Genomic DNA, 27,863 nt, shown 5'->3' on the forward strand with positions numbered 1-27,863 from the left:
ATACCTCATGTTGTGTTCTGAATATAAACGCTAAGATAGCATTATTTATTACGCATTTGTTTAAATCAGCAGTCCAGCAGTGGGACGTATATAGGCTGTTTATGTATGTTATGTATGTATGTATTTGTTTAAATGTATTAAGATAGAAAATTACACTAACGTATTGGAGTCAAACTTGAACTACCTAATAAAGAAATAAGCATAGAGCACGGACCTCCGACGAAACGGAAAGAAATAATGCAAAATTCAATAAATGGTCTATCAGCACGAACATAATATATGACAACGGCACGTAACTGCGAAACCAGCACGAACATATAACAGGACGTGTCTACGAGGTCAGGGCCCCGTGCACGACGACGAGCTGCACGGAGGTGGTATCTAGGTACACCTGGCAGTCATTGCACGTCATGTAGACACACGTGATGACAGCACGAAAATATAACGGCACGTACTTGCGAGATCAGGGTCCCGTGCACGACGACGAGCTGCTTGGAAGTGGTGCCCAGGTACACCTAGCCGTCGTCACATATGATGAGAGCACGAAAATATAACAGCACGTACCTGCGAGACCATGGCCCCGTGCACGTCCATGACCACGAGCTGCGCGGAGGCGGTGCCCAGGTACACCTGGCCGTCGTCTGGCGTCCAGCAGCCGCACGTGATGCGCGCGTCCAGCGACAACATGGACGACCAGTAGCGCTGCCCCGCCACCGATCCCACCAGCACAAACCCGTCCTGGGGAGAGAAAAATAGTAAGTTACGTAAACAAATACGTTAATGGCCTCCTCTATTCCAATAACTGTTTATTTTTTGAAACAAGAATATCCACCGCGTATACGTAATCTGTGGCACGCAATGTCACTACTACTGTATAGTCATAATCATTCACCCATGAATATTTTCTTCTCATTAACCCTGGTGTCAGGTTATGATTGAGCCGCCAAAGGCCCCTGGGCCTGGACATGGCTCATGTAACGATTACTCACTTGCAGGCACTGTTGATACCACAGATATTAGAAAGTATGATACGAAGTGACCTGAACGTGTTCTATGTTTTTATTCGCTTCCAGAACAACATAGAAGCAGCGTACTTAGTATCAGATACCTTCATTACATAACTGAATTGGAAGTGTAAAATGGAATATTATCACGTCGCTCACGTGTTTATCCTCGGATGTGTGGAGGTATGCCCCGTGTCCACTGGCTGTGGTGGCTGTTTCATAACTAAGGACGGATTAACTTTGGTACTGGCGCGCCAGGGTCGGAATTAGGCTGGACCTCTACCTAGCCTAAGACCGGATCCTACTTAACAGCGTAATAACCAAATACAATGTACGCGGAAGGTCACGTAAAATGAAGTATCATTTTACGTGACCGTTTTTCACAGGGTCCGCTTACCTAACCGAAAGATTTGACAGGTCTGGTTTTTTACAAAATCGAATGCCTGTCTGACCTTCCAACCCGCGAAGGGAAAACCAGCGCAATACAGGTTGGGTTACCTCCGAAAATGCATTTCTCGGGAATGTGGGTTTCCTCACGATGTTTTCCTTCACCGCTGAGCACGTGATAATCATTTATGATCCCAACATGAATTCGAAAACAAATTCGACAATCAGTGGTATAGGCCTGCGCGGCTTCGGCTCTTATATTATCTTATTTCTGAAAGGCCATGTATGTAATCATAAATGTCATAATTCACACTCGTAACCATAAAGCTATGGAAAGTAATTAACTAACTGCTTTAAAATACTACTAACACTCATTTAAAGTTGAGCTCTATAATAAACCAATGTAGTTTGTTTTATAAAATCTGGCTTTTTTTTCATCTGTACTAGAATAATTTAGTCTTTAATTAGTCCCCGTTAATACCTATGCATTGAAATTTTTAGATCATGATGAGCGTATAATTTTCTTTAAAGTACCTAAGGATTTCCAACAAAGATCATTTTAGTATAATGTAAATCTTACAATGAACTATATAAGTCAACAAAACAGTCAATAATACCATCTGCTAGAGAAGAGAAGTTTCACGTTCACAATTAACATAACTCCTACTTGATGCCTTGAAATTCTCTACCAATACAATACATTAGCAATACAATACGCGACTTTGGCGCGTAGAATGAGAGTACCTACGTTAACAAAATACTCGACTTCTAAAGTAACATACCGTTTTTATTTAATTTACGTTCAAACCATAATTAATGGTAGGTATAGTCCATTCAAAAATGATCTTCATAAAAGGTAAACAAACCTGTTACCACAAAGAATGTTCGAATTTCACCTAAACTACGCAACGTATTCTTCTAATAACATCCGTAGCACTCAATAGATGTATGATTTCTTAGCTCAATGTGAAATTAACGTAAAATAATTATTAAAAACACATTTTTTCATGTAAAAACAAAAATCAAACAAAACTTCACACAAAAAAGTTGATTTGTTAATCTGTGGCTAGCTGTCAATTTGACGATTAGTGATGAGACATTTCATTCAGGTCAGGAAAACGAGTCAGTTCCGTGAATAACTTAAGTGAGTGTACTGTACTTAATAAGCCGAAATGCGCAGAAAAAAAGACTTACAAAGTGAGTTAGTGTAACCACAAAGAAACGTACAATATATATTTTAATATTATCATACAAAATATTCAAACAACCCAAGAGAGTCAGTTCATTTTGATAAAATAACTTGAGCTAAAATCAATTCAGCACTTCACTAGTATGCAGTTTGACACAGATAAAAAATATCGGCAGCCATATTTGTTTACCTTTTATGAAGATCATTCTTGAACGGACTATACATATTACTATTAAATGCCCTCAATTTTAAAACAATCGATAGTAGGTTATATTGATACACATATCTGAAATAAATTCGTTCAAAGATATCTAAATATGATTATTCATTTTACTTATTTAGAAAAATATTTTCCCGCGATTTCGGAATTTTTCGGGTGTTTATTTTATTTTCCCGATATTTTTTCTTTCCCTGCCCATCACTAGTCGCTACAGATAAATAATACAAACACGCATCAATTCAATACCCATCATGAAACAGAACGTAATCATAGAATAAGGAATAGTAGATAGTTACTTATTTTGAACAGACTTCACCTACCTACTTATATTTAAACTTTTCTCACTTTATCACCAACCCATTTCAACCTTACAGACAATGAACAATAACTTCAGCATCTGAGCATTTCCAACCTAATTCAAACAATAATACGCCCCTATTTAAGTTTTCTCGGCCCCGTATCCAATTACACGTCTGTGTTTTCTTATAAAGCCCGGTCTAGCCAAACAATAGAGGACGAAGAACCATAACTATAATAACACTAAGTACACAATATGTACATACAACAATAGCCCGAATAGCAGATTCTAATAGCATTGTTGTGTTACGTAAAATGCGGCCAAGAGCGAGTCATGCTTTCACGATTTTGGTTATGTACCAATAGATTAATTAATATTACATAAAAGTACCTATCTACATGTGAAATAGCTTTCATCAGTTAAAATGTATTTAAAATGGTATTATCTTAGCGATTATTATACTAGAAAAGTTTTCGGATTTTTGCAACTGTCGTAATAGTCATTGATTAATAATAGTCATTGAATAAAAATCTCTACCAATCCGACTGAAATCTAATGTTTGTTTTAGAAACTTAGCAGGCAGTCGCTTCTGTAAGAAAACGGACCTGTCAAATAATCAGGTACTTAACGTAAGCGGAACCTGTTCAAACTAGCAGAACAGATGAACAAAACTTCTGTCACACCCCGGTCACTCCATACAAAACACCTCGTGTTACACAGACACTACACATTGACGTTATCGTACACGTGCATCTGTCTGTGTGACGTCGGACGCCCATCGATTGAAGATTAAGGTAAGACCGAGGGGGTGAGATAAACCTAGCTCAGGCGCGCCAGATTTAGCTTATGTTCCGTTTTTCCATTTAAAGTACAGAACGGAACCCTAAACATGCGCAATAAATTCAGAGATCCCGCACGTTTTGGCATCTGTACCTTTGGAAATCGTAAAGAAACCTTTTAAAGCACAATATACTCGGATAAAGAGAACCGGGAACGTCTCCGGGTTACTTTGTGATTATATCGCTGTCGTTATGCCACAGTGAGTCGTCAATATTTTATTATTTACCGCTCCAGTAGATAAGTTGCATTGACACACATAAATAGTATTAAAATGTTTAATGTACTTACTTATGTAAGTATTTAGTTAACGCAACACAATATAGTAACACACACACAGACACACACAGTATAGTAGTAGTTAGTATTTAGTTAATAACACTTCATCTTCTATCGTGTGGGTTGTGAGGTGAATTACCAACCTCGTCAACCCTAGTGTCAGGGTTGTTATTGAGCCGCCAAAGGCCCCTTACATGACTCATGTAACGACTACTTACTTACATCAGTAGGTACCTAAGTAGTAACCGGGACCAACGGCTTAACGTGTTTTCCTAAGCACGGATCATCTTACCTTTTGAACAATCAGGTGAGCAGCCTGTAATGTCCTAACCAAACTAGGGATGTCAAAGTGATTTTTGTGATATGTCCCCACGGGATTCGAACTTGGGACTTCCGGATCGTGAGCCCAAACGCTCAATCACTGGACCACGGAGGTTTTCAGACACTTCATTAACGCGTGTTATAGGCGCCTTTGCATCGGAAAAGTCCAGGGTGAGTACATACCTACATAGGTACCTCATAACTTCTATGAGGTATTGATAAACTAATCTCAGCTTCGAGACTGCCTTCAAGATCATGTCAATGTGACAGTTCTTATATAAAAACAAGGACTTAACCATGGTCCTAAGGGCAGTTTCAGCTGAGATTAGTTTATTAATACCACCTTGAGAGATGAAATGGATGACTTTATAACGTTATATTGTAACTTCCATAGCCTGTGCTTACCCCTGTGGGAAATAGGCGTGAGTGTATGTATGTATATTATAACTTTTAATCAAATTATTACTATTGCTATTGTTATTTTTATTACAATAATATTTCTTACATTTGTTGATTTACGGTGTCAAATACATTATTTTATAAAATTCGAGGTCGAGAATTCTCGAAATTGAATTAAAAATTTATACCTTATCATATCTGCTTTGTGACTACTTACTTCAAAAAATTAAAAATTCAAAAATATTTATTTTTCAAAATTGGCTTATTTAGTCAGCACATTTTGAACGTCAAAAATTAAATAACATATTATGTAACTAGCTGTAAAACTACTACAGGGGCCTAATCCTAACTGTTTCAAGTCTTCCTTTCATTAACGTCCCCACTGCTGGGGCACGGGCCTTCCCTATGGATGGATAGGGAGATCGGGCCTTTAACCATCACGCGGGCCCAGTGGGGGTTGTATTACATAATTTATTTAATTTACTCTAATCGTAGGTAAACAAATATTTTCCTTCATCAATCTCACACAAATCCACTGCAATCTTGTTTCATCAGAAAACCACAAATCAAAGGACAAGTAGTCCAATCAGAGCGCTGTCGCTGTCAATAATATCATATCTTCGGACCATGCTCATTGCTTGCCATTCCACATGATGTAACATATCAAGAGTTTATAGCAATAATTCCAGGAATATCTATGATTGTACGTATATTTATTTTGTCTGCGTGATAAGACTTAAGTACCTAACCTGAAGATTTGACTGGTCCGGTTTTCGGTCTTCTAACCCGCGAAGGGAAAACCAGCCCAATACATGTTAGTTCACATACCTCCGAAATGCATTTGGGAATGTGGGTTTCCCCACGTTTTCCTTCACCGCTGAACACGTGATATTCATTTATGATCCAAACATGAATTCGAAAATCATTGGTTTATAGCCAATGCTGGGATTGAAACCTGCGACCTCAAAGTGAGAGTCAAGCGTTCTACCTCTATCGGCTCTCTCTCTTTATTTAAGAGCTGCGCTCTGGTCGGTGGAGTAACCGCCTCCATTTTCATTACTCCATAGATAGGGAGTGTAGAACGGTGGATGCCCCAATCGCCTTCCGTCACCTCTATCGGCTATACCTATTTATTTGTTTATTTTTATACCTATTCGAATAATTTTGTAAGGGTATCATGAAAACTATTTACCCACATACATAAAATCTTGATTTAGATAACTTGGTTTCGTAAATATAGATTTAAGTATTTGTCGCAGACCCTAAGAAGTTATAAAGTGTAGATAAATGTAGATATATATATATAACGGCCTCAGTGGTCCAGTGGTTGAGCGTTGGGCTCACGATCCTAAGGCCCCGGGTTCGAATCCCGGTGGGGACATGTCACAAAAATCACTTTGTGATCCCTAGTTTGGTTAGGACATTACAGGCTGATCACCTGATTGTCTGAAATTAAGATGATCCGTGCTTCGGAAGGCACGTTAAGCCGTTGGTCCCGGTCACTACTTACTGATGTAAGTATGTAGTCGTTACATGAGTCATGTCAAGGGCCTTTAGCGGCTCAATAACCCTGACACCAGGGTTGATGGGGTTGGTATTCCACCTCACAATTCACACGATAAGAAGAATTTAGATATGTATTATTTATTATGGATTGAGAAGGGAATGTTAGGTTGGTTTGGACACGTGGAGCGGATGAAGGATGATAGGATTGCAAAAGCGGTATATAAAGCGAAAGTTGATGGTAGGGCTGGCAGAGGAAGACCGAGAAGGACTTATGATGACCAAATTGGAGATGTCCTTAGAAAAGGTTCAATACGATCTACTCTGAACCGGCGTGCGTGTATGAAGCGATTGATGAATGTGGAGGAAGCAAGAGAAGTGTGTCAGGATCGAAGCAAATGGAATTCTATAGTCTCTGCTTACCCCGGTGGGAAATAGGCGTGAGTTTATGTATGTATGTATGTATTACTATGGTTTATTTATCTATCCCTGTCGATCCGCGGTTCACCGGTTGGCAACCCCTGGTATAGCCTATCAATCACCCCCTGGTGATAGTGCGTCGATGGAGCCACTTGATTAAAAAGGGACGAAACTAGTCCCGTGTGCAAAGTTACTCTGTTTGAATGCGATTTTTTATTAGTTTGCAATACAAATGTTACAGTTACTGGAGTATCTACAGGGTCCAAAGGTACGGGTGCATTAGCATCAGCTTCTATTTATTTATTTATTTGAGTATAACCACATCATACATCATCATCACCAGCCTATTAACGTCCCCACTGCTGGGGCACGGGCCTTCCCTATGAATGGATAGGGAGACCGGGCCTTAAACCACCACGCGGGCCCAGTGCGGATTGGTGGTTATTAACGACTGCTAATGCAGCCGGGACCAACGGCTTAACGTGCCTTCCGAAGCTCGGAGGAGCTTGAGATGAAAACTTTTTTTTTGTGGTCACCCATCCTATGACCGGCCAACAATCGCAGACCGAGCGCGTTTACCGCTGCGCCACCGAGCTCCGCGGTGACGCAGACATAGACATCATACATATTGAGCTTATTCTATAACTTAGTTTCTAGGTATTCTGACTGATATGTATAACAATAACGGTGTACAAAGCACTCGCAATCAATAAACTAATTTACAAATTTAACAGTAGCAAATAGGTTAATCAAACTTAATTAAACTAAACTAATTATAAAGCTTCTGTTATTTAATGGTGCTGATTCCAGTGCAAATCATCAAGTTTTTTTTAAGGCACTTATACCTGTTATTTTCTTATCCGCCGAAAAGGAAAGCCCGTCCCTTTCCTGATCGACAGGTATAAAATTTATGCAACACGTCAATTTTAGACAGAAATTTAAAATAACCTCCCAAAATGTCATTTATCCTTCCATTTCCTTTTCCTTTATTATATTTTAGCCAATATACACGCGTCTAACGGGTTGCAAATCAGTAATATGCCTTTATTATTCGCCCGGGTTATTCATTCATTTTAAAATTATCAGTTGTCAATTATCAGTCATTTAAAATCAGAAACATCTTGAGTGGGGCAAATAAATATTTTACTCCCGTTTCTCGGGTTTCTCCCGACTTTGAGTATTATTTATAGTAGGTATTTCGCTTATAAAGCGTAAGTCGTAAACCGTTTGTATAATCCCACAAAGAGAAGCTTTCATTTACGTCCAAATAACCAGTATTTGAGTTCGCGAAGTCAATATTATCTGTGTATTCATTTTCATGGAACATTTTCAAATTCTTTCTATTTATTTTGTAGAACTCATGGAGATAGGCTGTTGAAATGTTAAGGACATGATACTGGTGCTAATTTCTGTAAACACCATCTAATTTTATTCTAGGTTATATCTGTCATTTTCTTATCCGCCGAAAAGGAAAGGGACGGGTAATCGACAAGCATAAAATTTATGGAACACACGTCAATTTTAAGCACAAATCTAAAACAACCGTCTAAAAATTCGCCCGGGTTATTCATTTATTTACTCATTCTTCCTAAAATTAAGAGCTGTCAATCATCCGTCCCTTTCCTTTTCAGCGGATAAGAAAATGACAGGTATAACTTAAAGTAAAATTAAGAGATGTCTGCAGGAATCGGGGCCAATGTCAATATATAGCAAACTGGCAATAAATTTATTTTATTCTTATTATTCTTCTTATACTTCAGGTTCAATCGAAGACGATTACATATTTACTTGCACCAGTATGAGCATGTACCAACTTCAAAGTCTAGAAAGAAAACTATGAACCCCATCCAGTACCATGCGCAACGTGTTAAATTTTGTCGATTCTGACGATATAATTATGTCGTTTTGTCGATTGGTGCTAATATGTGAACCTAAATAAATCATGTTGTTCTATCAAAATACGAAGAAAATCATGTGCCACGCATGTTAGGGAAAAAAGAATCGTACGAAAATTTTTAGACAGATAAGTTCCTTGCACCATGCCCCCTCCGGTTGATTAAGGGGAGGCTTGTGCCCAGCGGTGGGACGTATATAAGCTGTTTATGTATGTAAGTATGTAAATAATTATGCCGATCAAATCTCTTTAGACAGCATTGGATGTATTCAAAATTATTAATAAATTTTGTCTGTTTGTTCTGCCTGTATGTTTTTTTGTAGTCGACTCATCCCATCGCCTATAATTTTCAACCATAACCACAACGTCGCCTAGTGAAAACCTCATAAGCGCTTTTTTGATTAATAACAGTCAATGTTTTCTCCAACAAAGCCCCTATTCATTCAATTAATTTCAATCCGGGTGAAAATAAAGGCAATTTTTTTACCTGGATTAAAAATAGTGTCTGATGCGAGGTATTGTTAACAAAAAAATCACGTCCAAGCATGTTTTTCCAAATTATTATTATTTTTTTTTTCTTACGATCTTTGCGCTTTAAGGCGACGATATATACGTAGTAAACGCAACATAAAACTTTACTAAGTTTAATCCTTAATTTGGAGTTTTGTTTTATCCGCCCCCATTTACCCTTTCCTTCGGTTAAAGGTTCTCACGTCAAGGTCAAGTTTGAAGAGGTTGTTGGCAGGCCGCATGGCCGGGAGGTACGGGGCCCTCTCTTCCATGTCAGGCCTCTTTGGAGAGCCTGTCATAAACACGTTTTCATCCCGGATATTCCGGAGTTACCTGACCGGAAGTTATTGACAGGTCTCTGTTTTTTGTCCTGATTTTTGTAATGTTTCACTATTTATTTATTGAAGTTTATCAACAGCAGTACATGCGGTCACGAGTACTTCTTCTACCGTGTGGGTTGTGAGGTGGATTACCAACCTCATCAACCCTGGTGTCAGGGTTACTATTGAGCCGCCAAAGGCCCCTGACATGACACATGTAACGACTACGTACTTACATCAGTAAGTAGTAACCGGGATCAACAGCTTAACGTTCAGCCGTAACGTAACGATCAGCCTGTAATGTCCTAACCAAACTAGGGTTCACAAAGTGATTTTTGTGACATGTCCCCACTGGGATTCGAACCCGGGACCTCCGAATCGTGAGCCCAACGCTCAACCGCTGGACCACGGAGGCCGTTGTCACGAGTACTAATATGTATACACTTTGATACCATGTCACATTATCTTTTTTGATAAATTAAGGTGATGCGTTTCAGTCAGCTAGGTCAGTAGATGACATTACTTCTGAAGTTTTCGTATTTTTCCATTTATTCGTTAAGTAAGTGTTGAATTGTGTGTGTAATATGTCAGTCCGTTATCTACAGCGCTTTTAGTGTACCACACTCACCACTTAAACAGTAAAAAGATACGACTGTACGACTATAAATTGTCTCTGTCATACTTTGCTACGCTGGCTACGCGTTACGTCGGCGTAGTCGTAGAGGAGCTACGGTGTTGTAGACGATCTTTAGGTGGTTTGTTCACGACTTTCGTACCAACCTATACGATTTATTTGAACGTTCCACAGGTAATCGTATACTTATGTTCATATAAACTCACGCGAGTGATTTGTAATTAGGTGGAGGGGGGAGTTAAAAAAAACTACATCAAAGCAATTCGTCTAAAAAAACAATATTGCAATTTAACATTATAAAGTAAAACCGAAATTTCAATAAATGGCTTATGTAACAGTCTAATTCCTGATGTAACTTTTATTTTATTTAATGTTTTATTATATAAGCTGTTGGGTATCTTTTTTATAAATAAATAAATGTCTTCAATGGGGCCTTTTTGAGAAGTTTAAGTTACTTTTGATGTGAAGAAGGATTTGATTGATCAACCGTATAGCATATTGCCTAGAGATTTTTAGAATTTTTATAGTCAGTGTAATTATAGAATGTATAAAAAGAATTCCGTTCTTAAAAGTTTAATAGATATCAATTTGTAAGACATTATTTTAAACTCAATTTCAGCAAGTCCCAGCCAAATTGAATAAAATAAAAACGAAACTAAATCGATAATAAATATAACAAAGCTGCAGATGTGTAATCCAATAAAAAACTTTCGACACACATATACATTTACAACATTAGAATATACACACATTAATATTTAGTTAACGTAAACATAAAGTTATATGGGTGCCACAGTTTACCAAAAAATGCCAGGGTTCAGTGAAAATTTATCCAGAGAACAACACTGATTTCCAACCCACGCCGAACTTCTAATGACAGACGAACGGATTCTTGTATATGACTTGTAAGTACATCAGAAAAAGATGCCACAGAACGCTTCCTTCGTATCCTATAAAGATCAAACATTAGGTATCTATATGGCTATATCGTCGACGTAAGTCAATTATATATAGGTACTTTACACAGGTATTTGTATATGTATACGAGTCGTACAATTATGGGTGAGCGAAGCTGTTAATCCTTCTGTCGGGTGAGATTGAAAACGCTTTCAATCCCAGTTAATTCCATGCAAATTGCGTTATATGGAGCGCGGCAGCCATTACCGACCCGCACGGATTGTCAGCTATAACACGTCTGTACATGTCCCGACATGTTTGGAGATGACAGCGGACATATGTCTAGACAACGCTCAAGGTTGGCGCGATATTGATGTCTGTAACGAAGTAATAGTTTTGGGTCGGCTGCGGGTTTTCTGTGCCAATCCACACATCACTCTATGATGATGAGGCCTAGGGGGTCAAAAAGGCCACATTAAAACAATTCATCTAAAAAGGAATATTGCAATTTGACATTTGATCATATAAAAATCAAAAACAAATGACAAATAGCAATATTACTTTCTTAGGCTGCGTTTCCAATGACGCGGAGCTGTGCGGAGATGAGCGGAGATGTGCAGGATTCGACCAATCACCGTGAGGGAGAGAGTGACAGAGCTTCTTTACCTTTCGCTCTCTCGATCGCTGTGATTGGTCAAATCCGCACATTTCTGCTCTTCTCCGCCCATCTCCGCGTCAGTGGAAACCCTGAATTGCATCAATGTTTTCATCAATTACGTCGATCTATTTAACTCCCTTGATTTCAGCTGTGTAACTAGTGGATAGCACTTTTTTAGTAAAACCTACACGAATAATGGCCCCGATTCCTGCAGACACATCCAGTGGCGGATTTACCAGTAGGCTGAGTAGGCTGAAGCCTAGGGCGGCAGATTTTAGGGGGCGGCAAATTTGGCCTAAATTTTTTTTTTGTCTTACAGAAATAAAAAAGACATTATTATATAAGTAAGTACATAAAGAAACAAGTGACAAGAATTTTTATATTTTAGTATAATGGACAGTGTACTGAACATTCTTACGTCTGTACGGGCTTCAACCGAACATTACGCCCTGCTTTTGGTAGCGCTGTGCACTCGATTATTATTAGTGTGAAACGCAGCGGCGGCGTAGCGTAGTGGAGGCGGCAGGGGCGGCCCGCCCCGGGCGGGTTTTTAGGGGGCGGCAAAATTTCACAATTTATAATCTATATAAAATTCTTCTTCTATCGTGTGGGTTGTGAGGTGGATTACCAACCTCATCAACCCAAAAAAAAACCCGTATATAAAAATGAAACCCGTTTTCCGTTGTCACGACATAACATAGAAACGGCTTGACCGATTTGGCAAATTTTTTTTGTAGTTTTCTAATAATCTGGTCAAGGTTCTTACGGAAAAAATATTAAGAAAAAATCTCAGAAGGATTGAAAAATATACATTTAATTTTTCATATTTTAAAAAACGCGCGTAACGAATATAGACATCATTAAATTTAAAACAAAAAATCTGTGGTCATTTGTAAATTGAAATATCTAAATAAAAGGGCGGCAAAATTGTCTTCCGCCCCGGACGGCCGACACCCACGCTACGCCGCTGGTGAAACGGTCACTCAACGTAAACGATACCATACTAGCCACGAGCGCAAATAAAGAAATAAACCTACTTAAACGAATCTTTGAGTTAACGATCAAATCCTACAACTACAACTGAAGGTGGAGCGCTGAAGCCGAAACCCAGCATTGGCCCTTATAACGTTTGGTCCTTCGAGCTACTATAGTGGAATGTTGTGTTAATGACTGTGATAGCGAATCGGTGCTTTTGGCCTGCCGCAAGCGGGTCTCACCAACTGCATTGAGAAAGCGCACATATCACTGTGTAACTAGCACGTTCTTCTTCCAGCGAAGCTTTAACAATTGACGCCACGATGGCAACTAACATAGATCAACTCCTCGAGAAACATCAAGCAAATCACCTCCAACTACGCCAAGGATACTGTTCAACGGAAGATTTTCAGTTATCTAGAAAAACGTCTAGAGGCTTTGGAGGCTCACTGGGCTGAGTTTAGCATGAATCACGGGAAACTTGCACCACTCGTGACGCCTGACATGGACTACGTCATTCAAGTAAACGGTAGCTTTATACGACAAAACACGACAGAAGATGTTCAAGGAAAAACTATCTACGTATATCTCTCATGTCACCACGCCCTACAACTGATGTCCAAATGAAAGATAACTAAACGGCAAGTTCATCTAAAGACAAGAATAAACTTAAGTGCTTTTGAAAAATCGGCTTCTAAAATTAACGTCGAGACACTAATCGCCAGAAAACAACGCCTAAAATTGATATACCCGAGTTTAACGGAAACTATAACAAGTGGGTGTCTTTTCGCGATTTTTATATGCTAACGAAGTCGTAAAAAGTGCAGCTACTGAAATTTAAACTGAGAGGTGAACCAGAAAAGCTCGTACAGCATTTGTATATCAGCGCCGACAATTACGACTCGTGCTGGGACATCTTTCGTAACCGGTATGAGAATGGACGACTCTTATGGTCATCATACATAAACACGGTTCTCAGTTTACCTGACATCCAAGCTGCATCGGCAATCAACTTATGCAGGACACTGTGAACGAGTGTATAAACGGCCTTAACACAGAAGTTTTGCGTCGTGCTGGTCTATCCGGGATAGAAGCGCTCATCATAAAGCATCGACTGAGATGGTGCGGTTACGTCTTGCGAATGGATGACAGCAGACAGAAAGCAGTTTTCTATTCCGAGCTCTCTAGCGGAAAGCGAAAACATGGTGGGCAATATCTGCGTTACAAAGACGTGCTTAAGCGCAATCTCGTGGCATGTGAGATACCAACAGTTAGTTGGGTGGATTGTGTTTGTCTTAGACCGGAATGACGCCGCGCCGTTCACAAGAGCGTCAATTTATTTGAAAAGAAGCGTTTACAAGATCTCGACGCAAAGCGCCAAATGTGGAAGACTCGATCAAAACCCACACACTCAATTCGTCAGGCCAGCTTTATTGTGTGCCGTATGACCGGATCTTCAAGTTGAAGTTCGGTTTCGCCAGCCACATCAGAGCCCACCACAACATCGATCCAGGATAGATATTCAGGAGTCACCGTCGCCGGATACGGTTTGGACGACATGAATTATGATAATTAGTACTTACATGCTGCTGTTTTAGCTCAACAGTATACACTTCACACTAAATCGACTACTGTAAAAAAATCTAGAAACTGACACAACTTACTTCACAATCATATTAATAACGGGAAAAAGCCGATGTAATGAGGACGATAGAATACAAATCCGAAAGTTGCAATTTTATTAACAGAATAAAAGTACTAATTAATTTGATTGTGAACTAAACTAGCGTATTGAATTTTAGAGGTCAGTAGGGGCGGCAAAAATTGAATAGCCTACTGGCGGCAAATTTGTAAATCCGCCACTGGACACATCGTAATTTTATTTTAAGTTATACCCGTCATCTTCTTATCCACCGAATAGGAAAGGAACGGATGATTGACAACTGTTAATTTTAAAAAATGAATAAAAGACCCAGGCGAATAAAATAGGCATCTCGCTCATATGCAATCCGTTTGACGTGTGCTGTCAACTTAATTCTGTCGGGTTATTGGCTAATATAAAATTTTGGAAGGGTTTTATGAATTTCTACCTAAAATTGACGTGTGTTCCATAAATTTTATGCTTGTCGATTACCCGTCCCTTTCCTTTTCGGTGGATTAAAAAATGACAGGTATAACTTAAAATAAACATAGTGTGTACTGGAATCAGCACCAATATACCTACATTATAGGACCTAATGTACAATTCACACCACTACGGATTTATCAAAACTTCAGTTCAGGAGTCCGACTCGCACTTGGCGGAACCCTTGGCAACGAATTCAACGTTGAAGCATAGGAATACCTACAAAAAGCCACGTTTAAAAATACATACTTGTGGACAACATACTTAACATCATCTTCATCATCATCAGCCGTACGACGCCCACTGCTGGGCATAGGCCTCCCCCAAGGATCTCCACGACGATCGGTCCTGCGCTGCCCGCATCCAGCGGCTTCCCGCGACCGTCACCAGATCGTCGCTCCACCTTGTAGCGGGCCTACCTACTGAGCGTCGTCCGACACGGACAATATACTTAACATACTTAAGTTAGACTTACAGGTTCATGAGTAATTTGGTAAGTAGGTATGTTTTCCTTTTTTGTGTCCAATCCCCTAAAAGCCAGATGGTCACACGACACCTGCTAACAAACAGTGAGTGCTAAGAAAGGCGCGAGTTTTGTTTGGCAACGCGCCGACATTGTGCCTCCAAGTAATTTTCGAGCGATATTGGAATAGGCTACCGGTACGAATATGCCGCGGAATATTGTGGCAGCCACAAGAAATTTCAAAAGGCTAAGGTAACGCCTAAATTTCTGTTTCTTCTCTTTACAAAGTTTAGTAGGTATGTATTAGTTTAGTGACTCACTGTTATTTACTTATTTCCCATTGTAACATGTACGTTTACTATTTTATACGGTATCATCGCACAGCCTAACGTACCTACGTAATGACCCCGATTCCTGCAGACACCTCCTAATTTTACTTTAAGTTACACCTGTTATTTTTTTATCCGCCGAAAAGGAACGAGACGGATGATTGACAGCTTTTAATTTTAGAAAGAATGAATAAATGAATGAATAACCCGGGAAAATCAAAAAGGTATCTCGCTGGTATGCAAACCGTTTTACATGTGCTGTCAACTCAATTATGTCGGGTTATCAGCCAATGCCAAATGTTTATACGGTTGTTTTAGATTTGTCCTTAAAATTGACGTGTGTTCCATAAATTTTATGCTTGTCGATTACCCGTCCCTTTCCGGTGGATAAGAAAATGACAGAAATAACTTAAAATAAAATTAGATGATGTTTACAGGAATTAGCGCCAATATTTCGCAGGTATCCTTTTATATATACCATTACAGTTGTATTTATGTAATACAAACTGGACTTAAAAAAAAAGGGAAACATAAACAGTAGGAGTAGGGCCCTGTGCTAGGAGGTTTTCTGGCCATGTCTTTCCCTCAGCGATACAGCTTCCGATGTGGTAATAGTTTTACAGCCATTTACATAATACATAATTTAATTTTTGACGTTCATAAAGCGCTAACTATGTAAACCAATTTTGAAAAATATATTTTTTTGAGTTTTTGGTTTTTCTATGCGTGACTTAAAAATATATAATATACAGGTGTTAGTGACATCGTAACGAAAACTTTGAGGGATGATTCAGACCGTGATTCTGAATTGATATCAAGTAAAATTTTTCGTCGCAAAAGTATCGAACGGAATTTTCCGGCAGAAATTTCACTTGATATCAACTCAGAATCATAGTCTGACCGTGTAAGTAACATCGTAACTAATACTGAGGGGGATGACTCAACTGATTATCAAGTGGAATTTTCCATCGCAAAAGTATAGAATTAAAAATAATAAAAACAAACTAAAAAATCATTAATTTTTCGACGAAAAATTCCATTCCATGGTCTGAATCATCACCCTGAGTATTCGTTACGATGTCACTAACACCCTGTATTTATAATAATGAATGTTGTAACCAGCCCCACCAAACATCCTTCGCTATACCAATGAGTTATTAATTTGTCTTAAGTGCAATTTTCACTAGCAAAGTTGGCTTGACCATTATAGACGGCGATACGGCTCACCACCTATCACGTTAATTAACTCCACCTGTAATTAAGTAGCGCACTGTACTGCGAACAAAGGTTGTTTATAGGAGAACGTTTTATAGGCTTTACACTCGAGTGACGCCAGTAAAGGTTCTTTCTTATTTAGCTATAAAACGGTGCTGAAAGACGCTTTTTTCTTATTCCAATTTACTCGAAGAATTATGATAAGTACTTAATAAAATAATGGCCTCCGTGGTCCAGTGGTTGAGCGTTGGGATCACGATCCAGAGGTCCCGGGTTCGAATCCCGTTGGGGACATTCACAAAAATCACTTTGTGATCCCTAGTTTGGTTAGGACATTATAGGCTAATCACCTGATTGTCCAAAATGTAAGATGATCCGTGCTTCGGAAAGCACGTTAAGCCGTTGGCCCCGGTTACTACTTACTGATGTAAGTAAGTAGTCGTTACATGAGCTATGTCAGGGGCCTTTGGCGGCTCAATTATAACCCTGACACCAGGGTTGATGAGGTTGGTAATTCACCTCACAACCCACACGATAGAAGAAGAAGTAATAAAATAAAACAATGAATGTATTGCTGTTTGTTGCTATGAAGGTTACCTCCTTATTTTCCTTTCCTTTATTATAAAGTAAATCAAGAAATTTATTAAGTACTTATATGATGTCGAGGCTCAACGTGTCTACTTATCTACTTAGTAAACTATTTTTAACGGGTCGGCACGTGATTTAATGTTATATAAGGAAAAAACAATTTATTAAATTGTTGAATAAACAATTTATTAAATTGTTGAAAAAACAATTTATTCAATTGTTGAAAAAACAATTTATTAAATTGTTGAAAAAACAATTTATTAAATTGTTGAAAAAACAATTTATTAAACTGTTGAAAAAACAATTTATTAAACTGTTGAAAAAACAATTTATTAAATTGTTTTTCGCGACGTTTTGGCTGCGTTGCAACGACCGTGGTCACAGGATGGGATGTTAGCATTGCTTTTTACCTTATTTAACATATCGACAACGTTTCTGTAATAGAGCGAACCTGTCAAATCCTCAGGTTAAGTAAGCGGACGCTGTGAAAAGCGGAATATCGCTTGAAACTCCTTAATAATAGTTTATATACAACGTTTAAGATAACAGGCCTGAGGGTGCCCAGTTGCGAACCTCGGCATAGGCTAAAGACCCTGTTGGTGAAACGGAATTAAATGTATCATCCTATCGACGATTCCAATGGCGAATCGGTCGCAGGAGAACGGTTGCAGATTCCGGCTCAGGGCGTCGTCTGAGCGGAAAAATATTTGAAAGAATTAATCGACCCTGGTGGGTCAATAGCGATAAGCGCTGATTGAGGGAAATCGTCGACCACTGGGGTCGGTATCGGGGTCCTCAAGTGTTTGGTGTCACGAGCCGATTGGATGCCTAGTTGCAGCTTAGTACACACGAGTAGTGTAAAGAAAATTGTTAGCATAATGTCCCACGTGCCCACGTCTGCCAGTGAAGAGGCAAATTTACAGCACATTTGCAGCTCCTCGCACATCAAAAGCCATTCAAACCTCATTTGAGAACTATACCATCATATTCACAAGCTTTCAGTAGTTCGGAACACGTGTGGACGTGGTGATATTCAACGCAGGTTTAGACTTGCTAGCTCGACACGTAAAGCATACGTTTTACAAAGACGATTTTATTATGACTCACATAACAGCATAACATAAGCTTACAGCTATATCCCAATGGGGATAGTCAGAGGTACTATCAATGCAATAGTAGAAATAGAAATAGAAATACTCCAGTCCAGTCAGTTTCTTGCAAAATACCAGATTAACATGCTGGTTGACCTTCTGATTACGTGTCGTCATAGAATAAAGAATAATACGGCATAAAGAACTGTAGCGACCCTGGTCGCACATCAAAATGTAAATAAATCTGCCCTTGGGGGTAGGTAGTGTCACATCATGGTCACCCTACGCCGCTCCTCATTTTTATATATGTTTGTCCACAAAATTTACTGACATTCAACTGCCGTGCTACGTCAGCCATTGTCTAAGAACCGGGCGCCGCCGTGCGCCGGCGCTAGTCACGTTGCAAACCAGTTGATCACAAAAATCACGTGTGTAAATTCTTATCCTTCTTGTGAAATCGTGTGAACTTTAAAATAAACAGTGGTTGTGTTCTATTGGACTTAGACTATTTATTTAACCGACCGGTAGGGCACCCCGACAGCAACTCTCCGCTCCCCACCAGTGTCTGAGCTAGGTTTACCTCACCCCCCTTCGAACATAGTTTAGACTTGAATCGCATGGTGTCAGACGTCAAGCACACAGATGCGCGTGTACGATAATGTCAATGGGTAGTGTCTGTGTAAGACGAGGTTGTTTGTATGAAGTGTTCGGGGTGTGCTGTCGTTCCTGTAATAGACCACAAATACCCACAAAACTATCAATTTTATAATTATGATGACTATGCTTCAAAATTTCAACCACTGTTTCACCAATAACTCGCTAGCTCAGTGGTTATAACGCTCGAGGAAGACGAGGTGACTAGACTGTATGGTTGCAGGATCGAAACCCGCCTCCAGTTGAATTATGTTTCTAATTTTTTTTTTGTGGCATGCTTGTTGTTGTTATTTTTCTTTTCACTGACATGTAAAATTCAATACAAAATATTTATAACTATAAATTAGGTTAATAACTAGAACAGGACATGTAGCTAATTCAAAGTAAATAGTAATTGTGAATTCCAATTAACTATTAACACAATTCTGTTATAAGTAAACTTAAAGCCAGTAAATATTTTTATTGGAATTATGTGTGATCTACTGTTATGGATCCGAGAAGAACCGATCCATCCATCGCAAGATGAACTAAGTAAGCTTGAGCGTGAGCCGTAATGTTCAGCCTGTAATGTCCTAACCAAACTAGGGATCACAAAGTGATTTTTGTAATTTGTCCCCACCGGGATTCGAACCCGGGACCTCCGGATCGTGAGCACAACGCTCAACCACTGGACCACGGAGGCCGTTGCAGTATTCCACCAAAGTCCATTGTAACCCTGCACAACATCGCAAATTCGCAAAATCTATTTCAATGCCTTACAGATTAACAATACGAGGTAATCCAATTTGATGGCATTGAATTGTCGCTGACGTATATTGCTGCCGATGATAGGTATATGCTACGGGTATAGGTTTGACCCAATTGTTGACAATTGCAACATAAAAATAACTTTAAAAAAAAAGGTTATAAAAAAATATTAAGTAATTCTTTACTATTTTTAAATTAATTTTGTATTCATCGAACTTCTCTTATTGTCGGACGAGTTTATAACCTGTGTAATTATCTACTAAAACCGAAATATATACGAAGTGGCAAAACAATCAGCGTTTCCTTTAATACAGTCTGCGAGTGGTGAAATAATCAATCCACAAAACTTAACACCAATGATATTACATTATACCACATAAGCTCACGAGTACATCTAACGACCTCCGTGGTGCAGTGCTTGAGCGTTTGGCTCACGATCCGGAGGTCCTGGGTTCGATTCCCGGTCGGGACATATCACAAAAATTACTTTGTGGTCTCTAGTTTGGTTAGGACATTACATGCTGATCACCTGATTGTCCGAAAGTAAGATGATCCAAAAAAAATAAAAATCAAAAGAGTCCGTGCTTCGGTAGGCACGTTAAGCCGTTGGTCCTGGTTACTACTTATTGATGTAAGTAGGTAGTTGTTACATGAGCCATGTCAGGGGCCTTTGGCGGCTCAATAGTAACCCTGACACCAGGGTTGATGAGGTTCGTACTCCACCTCAAAACCCACACGATTGAAGACGGCTATATCTCAATTGGGGTAGTCAGATGTACAATCAAAGAGCAAAAGTGCAGTCACTGAACTCGGCGAATGATTTGTAAACAGTGGTGAAATTATGAACCATTAGTTGTCATAATTATAAAATTTATGTTTTTGTAGGTGTTTTTGGTCTATTACAGAAACGACATGTAACCAGGAGGTATTAAGTGCAACCAGTTAATTTATTACTTTGCAAGAAACTGATTGGACTTTTGCAGCTTACCGTACATCCATCGCAAGATAAACTAAATACCCACATCTCGCCGAGCTTTCTGTTAGACCAACGTGATAGGCGGTGAGCCGTATCGCAATCTATAATGGTTTATATAAGTTATGGCCTCTTTATTGATTACATGTAGTTAACGGTCTATTAATACATATAAGGTAAAGCTTTGAAGTAAGATTATTATTATAACGCCTCTCTGGTGGAGGATAATAGTTTATCCAAGGTTTCCAAGAATTAGATATTCAGTGTTAATTCTGGATAATTCAAGACACGTGGACGAAAGGGCAGTAGGGTCAGCGGCGGGCGATGAAGTTTACAACAAAATGTTAACATATGTTTCGCACTCTATCATAAGATATCACCACTATCTAAATTAATTGGCATAAGCCTTGCGCTCCGAAATTATCACATAATAGTATTTTATGCAACAGTTGTATAAGAAGGGTCAAAAAATGCGAGTGGCGTGAGTTGCGATGTGAGCCTTGGCGAACATCGCAATAAGAGACGCCACGAGCATTTTTTGACCTAGTTATACAACGTTGCATACAATACTTTTTCTACGACGACGTAATTTTAAATGAAACAAAAATTTTCCAATTTATTTTCCAACGCGCGGGAAAATGGCGGCAAATGTATACTTTTTTTTTATAGTATATCTATGGCACCAAACAAAGTAAAGGTGCCAGTTTCCAGGTCAAAAAAAAAACAACAACAATGCTTTTTTGGCGACATTATAGTACAGTTACACTTTGTAAACAATGCTTTTATAGGCCATAGAGCGTACACTTTTTCAAAGAGTTTAATTATGTATGTACTTATATTAGACTTTTTGGTTATTTAAATGCCAGATTAAAGTAGAGTGTATGTAATGTAACATTTTTGAATTTACGTTATTTCGCAAGGTATTATGGCTGAGGAGAAGAAATGACAAGAAACTGCAACAGCAACACATCTTTTAAATCAATGAGGGTACATTACAAGTTATTTAATAACTAGAGGAACCACATTCCATACCAGACATTTTTATCATTTAGGTAATCATTAATCTTATAATAAGCTTTTTTACATAAAGTAAGCTTCACGTGAGCTTTAACTGCCCACAGGCCTCCCCTAACCGGAAGGAATATGAAGCATACTCCACCACGCTGCGCCACTGCGGGTTGGTAGGGGCATTTGGACTAGTAGACCGGGACCAACGGCTTACCGTGTCTAACGTGCCCGAAAAAAATATAAATATAATTGAAAATTTGTCTGTTGTTAAAAAGTAAGTTTGTCTCATTTTGTTCCCAGGCAAACGTGTCGAAGTGAAGTACCTACATACCTATATGTGTATACCTTTATGTTTTCCAACTAAATATTAATTTAATGTGTGTATATTTTAATGTTGTAAATGTATATGTGTGTCGTAGGTTTTACCTAAATAAACTTTTTTATTATTATTATTATTTGTAAGTATGTCGTTTTCATATCTCGGGCCTATGGAGTCTCGGACTTTTGGAAGGCGTGCGTGGGGCCGAAGCCAACACGTAGAGGCCCCTTAAGACACTTTAATCTAAATGTGGTGTGACACCAACCGGCGATTATCCCTGTTTATTATTATTATTAAGTAAGTAAGTACATAAAGTAAAGAATGATGGCTTTTATGACAACGAAGTAGTTAAAGATTTGTCTTTCAAAAGATTTAAGTTCGAAGTGAGCCGGGGACAAAGGAAGGCCGCGTCACATCAGCCACGAACTGAAAGTTTAAAGAACTCCGCCCAACTGAAAAGTTTGACGTCAAGTTTACATCGATTTGTTTTAAGCCTCTTCTTGCATATGAATGACCTTGGCATGGATTTTTAGCGACTATGAACACACCGTGCAACTCTAACAGGGGGTTAAAGGATTAGTAAGTGACCTAATCTGTATTGGGCTAGTTTTCCCTTCGCGGGTTGGAAGGTCAGACAGGCAGTCGCTTCTGTAAAAACCGGACCTGTCAAATCTGCAGGTTAGGTAAGCGGACCCTGTGGAAAACGGGATAATGAATAACATGCCACGTGGTGCGTTGCGTTGTTGTAGCACTGTTTCCTCTCTTCAACTTAACAGCATTTCCAACTCCACTATGACTCGTTGGTAAACAAGAGAAAATTACTTTGTCACAAATTAAGTAGATTCTACAAAATGGAATAAGTAATATATTTTGCACGTGCTCGTACTCAAGTACCTTACAATATGAGAAGGAGCAATGGTTCTGTAATGCTTTATTACTAACGAGAATACTTAGTGAACAGTCCTTAGCGAATTCAACGAACTCGCAATGAACTGAAAAGCTATTCCGCTAACCTGGCATCAATGAAATGGAGTGAGCACTAGCTAGCTTAACGATTCCTTCTCGGAAATGGCTCCGATATTGCAGATTAGTTTGGAAATACTTTTGCATTTTAATCTGAAAACTGAACAAACAATCCATTGGAATAAAGGATGTAATATACTCGCACACACACATACACACATATATACACACACACACACACACACACAAACATACACACACACTTACTCACACTTTACTGTATAGTCTATTTTACTTAAGCTCTAACTGATTTTTTTTTATTAATATTCTTTTTTCTTCCTTTTCACGTTTATTGCTCAGTTTGCTAAACATAATTATTCTATGCAGAAACATACTCCCTAGTATCCATATTTATTCTGGAGGTGGAGGCCTGGAGCCTATAGTACAGGGTAACCTAGTTTACGCTCCAGCCTCCACAAACATATGTTATACAAGTCAAAATGTAACTTATTACTATTATGTTGTGGAGGTAATAAACGTTTTTTTATTATTTTATTATTATTAATATTACGATGATATGGGGGGTTAAAAAGGCCACAGTAAAGAAATTCATCTAAAACAGCAATATTGCAGCGAGAGACTTTCCAGGCTACGTTCCCCAAAAGTAATATAGATGGCGCTGTCCAGATTTAACGCGATAATTACCTATTTTCCTCGGGTAAACAATTATTCAAATTCAATTTCAAAAATATCATTATTCATTAGATAACATAGTTACACTTTGAATCGTCATTTTTTACATAACGAACGTCTCATCCGTCTAAAACTACTGCAGCTTCTCACAACCTGTATAGCCGGGGAAAAGAAGCTGCAAGAAAAACCTCGGCACAGGACCCTAGACGTTCTTTAAAAAAATAAAAATAAACATAAAATATTGTTATAAGTACAATTGAGTAATTTAGCTGCCTTATATCAATTCTCAAACAGTTAATCCCATGCATTCATATCTTCTAAATAATCACTAACTTTATAATAACCTTTTTTGTAAAGTTTTTGTTTAACTACTGTCTTCAAAATTCAAAAATATAACGTAATGACGTAATAAAACGTATTTGGATTAGTTTATACACTGCTACCTATATTGTTTCTCTTTGTTTTGAGTAGAATAATAATGGGTGGACGATAAAAGGGTCATCATTGATACCCAAAACAAAGGTAAAAAATGCATAAGTCTGTTATCCGTAAATGTCAAATAGCAATATTGCTTTTTAGATGAATTGCTTCAATGTGGCGTTTTTACCCAGATTAGGGAGCCGTAGTGACCTTTTTAGCCGTGCAATAAAATGAACATTGCGTCAAGCAGTATACGTACCACAGATTACGTAATAGTTCGAATTTTGGAATCGCGCGGGATATTTTTTAGTGCGCGGGTTTTTTTACGTTGGTCTAACAGAAAGTTCGGTGAGGTGTGGGTATGTAATTCATCTTGCCATAGATGTTTATGTCATTAGTTATCATCATGATAACCAGTCCACTGCTGAACATAGGCCTCTCCTGCGTGCCACAAAGCCCTATATTCAGCTTTATGCATCCAATCACTTCCTCCTGCAAGCCATCTTGCCAGGGTCAAGTGGTTGAACGTTGGGATCACGATCCGGAGGTCCCGGGTTCGATTCCCGGTGGGGACATAACACAAAAATTACTTTGTGGTCCCTAGTTTGGTTAGGACATTATTGGCTGATCACCAGATTGTCCGAAAGCAAGATGATCCGTGCTTCGGAAGGCACTACTTACTGATGTAAGTAAGTAGTCGTTACATGAGCCATGTCAGGGGCCTTTGGCGGCTCAATAGGAACCCTGACACCAGGTTTGATGAGGTTGGTACTCCACCTCACAAACCACACGATAGAAGAAGAAAGCCAGGGGTCGACCCACTACATGCTACGTAGTGACCACTATTGAGCGTTGGCGTCTTGGCCAGGACCACTGACCTGATAACAGATGAGCGCCATCCGTCCATCGTGGGACCAGGAGAAGTGCGTGACGGGCGTGCTGCGGTCGTTGATCAGCTCAATGCTCCACCGGCCCTCATACTTGATCCACACGAAGATCACTCCCGAGCTGTCGCATGACGCCAGCTTCTGGTACGGCTCATTCCACTTCACCAGGATCACCTGTGGAAGACAATAAAAAGAAAATTTATGTCTTTTGTAACTATTCACATATAAGTTCAGGACTATAAGGCCGCCCAAATTGTACTGTATTCATGTGTTATGTCTAATTGTTGAAATTTAGTTCTATGCAATAAAGTATATTTGATTCGGTTCCCAGTCAGAGGCACATCCATCGCAAGATGAACTGAGTACCTACACTTCATCAAGCTTTCTGCTAGACCAACGTGAAGTGGTGAGCCGTATCACCGTCTATAATGGTCGAGCCACCTGTGTTAGTGAATCTTACGAACTGTCTCTCTCTGTTTAGAAGCAAGCCGGTGCACCACAGGACCGCAGTGACTAATCTAAGTATTTGCATGTCGAAATTGATCTCTGATGGATGTGGAGTGATAGAGATGGACTCTTAGGAGTACGAGTAAAAAAAAAGATAGATAGATATTATACTTTATTGAGCACAATGGACACAAAACCAACAATAACAAAACTAAGAACTAATTAGAATGCATTAGCCGCTGAGTTTCCTTTCTTTACTTTTTGACGTGACATTATACGGCATTAACTACTTGGCCGAACAAATAGCGAGAGCAGAGAGGTCTCACCCGGTACAAAAAATAAAAAACAGGCCTGATGGCTAACCTCGGCTCAAGCTGTCTTCTGAGAGGATTATATTTAAAAGAATTAATCGACCCTAGTGGGCCAATAGCGATAAGGAGCTTAAGTATTTCCCCTTTTTCCCAGATTGGCTCAGTACGACGTGTGCAGTTTGTGTTATTGTTATATTATTGTAGCTATACATACCTCTATACACCCCAATAGGGAATACGGGCGTAAATTATATAAATATTATTATTTTTACTATTTTTTTAAATAGGTATAGAAACAGAATGTTGGTGACATCGTAACGAAAAAAGTATAGAACTAATATCATCATCATCATCAGCCCATTAACGTCCCCACTGCTGGCGCACGGGCCTTCCCTATGGATGGGTAGGGCCTTAAACCATCACGCGGGCCCAGTGCGGATTGATGGTTATTAACAACTGCTAATGCAGCCGGGACCAACGGCTTAACGTGCCTTCCGAAGCACGGAAGAGCTCGAGATGAAAACTTTTTTTTTGTGGTCACCCATCCAATGACCGACCTTTGCGAAAGTTGCTTTACTTCAACAAACGCAGCTCCTAAGCCACTAAAATTTTCATGAATTTTCCAACAGGAAATTCCACTTGATATCAACGCAATCAGGTCTGAATCATTTCCCCTCAGTTATTTGTTACGATGTCACTAACACCCTTAATATGGGTTGCAAGAAATGAGATGCTTTCATTACGTCCAAAGTACCTACTGGGAATTCTGTTGAAACATCAAAAACAGATGTATCCTTTTATCACAATAGCGAGTCAAATCTATCGACAACGCAAAAGCAAAAGTTTATGTAAGTAAGTAAACAAGTATCACAAAGGAAAATGTTGGGTTGATATGGACTCCCAATGGACAGTGAACTGAAATTACCCGTCACAGGGATTATTCTTCTATACTCTGTTTCTGCCAACTGTGTTAGTGAATCTTACGAACCGGCTCTCTTTGTTTGAGAAGCAAGCCAGTGCACCACAGGACCACAGTGACTAATGTAATTATTTGCATGAGGAAATTCTTCTCTGATAAACGTGGAGTGATAGACAACAGCCTCCGTGGTCTAGTGGTTAGAGCGTTAGGCTATCTGGAGGTCCGGGTTCGATTCCCGATGGGGACATTGTCGAAATCACTTTGTGAGACTGTCCATTGTTTGGTAAGGACTTTTCAGGCTTGAATCACCTGATTGTCAGAAAAAGTAAGATGATTCCGTGCTTCGGAGGGTACGTTAAGCCGTTGGTCCCAGCTATTAGCCGTAAAAACACCTCCACCAACCCGCATTGGAGCAGCGTGGTGGAGTATGCTCCATACTCCCTCCGGTTGATAGAGGGGAGGCCTGTGCCCAGCAGTGGGACGTATATAGGCAGTTTATGTACTCTGTTTCTACCACTTTTCATATCCGCTTGTCTTATTTTGACAACAAAAGTATGACCACATTTAAAAATAGAATAATAAGAATAAAATAAATTTATTGCCAGCCATCAACAATTAACATTTGACGCTCTAATGTTATGGTTTAGGCACTTGCCTACTTGTATTTAGTTTCGTAATAATTAAACTCTTTATTGTATACAATAATTAAATTATGCCAAAAAAAAAAACAAAAATTAGGTACAAAAAGTGAACTTATTTCTAAAAGAGATCTCCATCAGCGAACCCCGCATGGCGTGAGAGGTTAATAAAAGTGGGAAGGCACAAAGTGTACAAAATAAAAAAATAAAACCGTATATACATACATACAAATATATACATAGATAAATAAACACAAGTGTAAAAGTAAGGAAATAAGTAAGTGTATAATAAGTTAACTAGAAATAAAATACTCAGTAGATTTAAGCA

General features: G+C 39.0%; 1 protein-coding gene across 1 annotated transcript in view; it reads right to left on the reverse strand.

The window, feature by feature from the left end:
• LOC126369365 (tubby-related protein 4) overlaps positions 1-27,863 on the reverse strand; it is an 89,857-nt gene that overhangs the window by 34,007 nt on the left and 27,987 nt on the right. The window contains exons 3-4 of the mRNA XM_050013717.1: positions 25,212-25,394; positions 565-738 (exon numbers count right to left, since the gene is read on the reverse strand). Of these exons, the coding sequence (XP_049869674.1) occupies positions 565-738; positions 25,212-25,394 (357 nt within the window). The remainder of the gene's footprint in view (positions 1-564; positions 739-25,211; positions 25,395-27,863) is intronic.

Source organism: Pectinophora gossypiella, chromosome 9 (genome assembly GCF_024362695.1).
Source record: "Pectinophora gossypiella chromosome 9, ilPecGoss1.1, whole genome shotgun sequence".
Taxonomy (NCBI): Eukaryota; Metazoa; Arthropoda; class Insecta; order Lepidoptera; family Gelechiidae; genus Pectinophora; species Pectinophora gossypiella.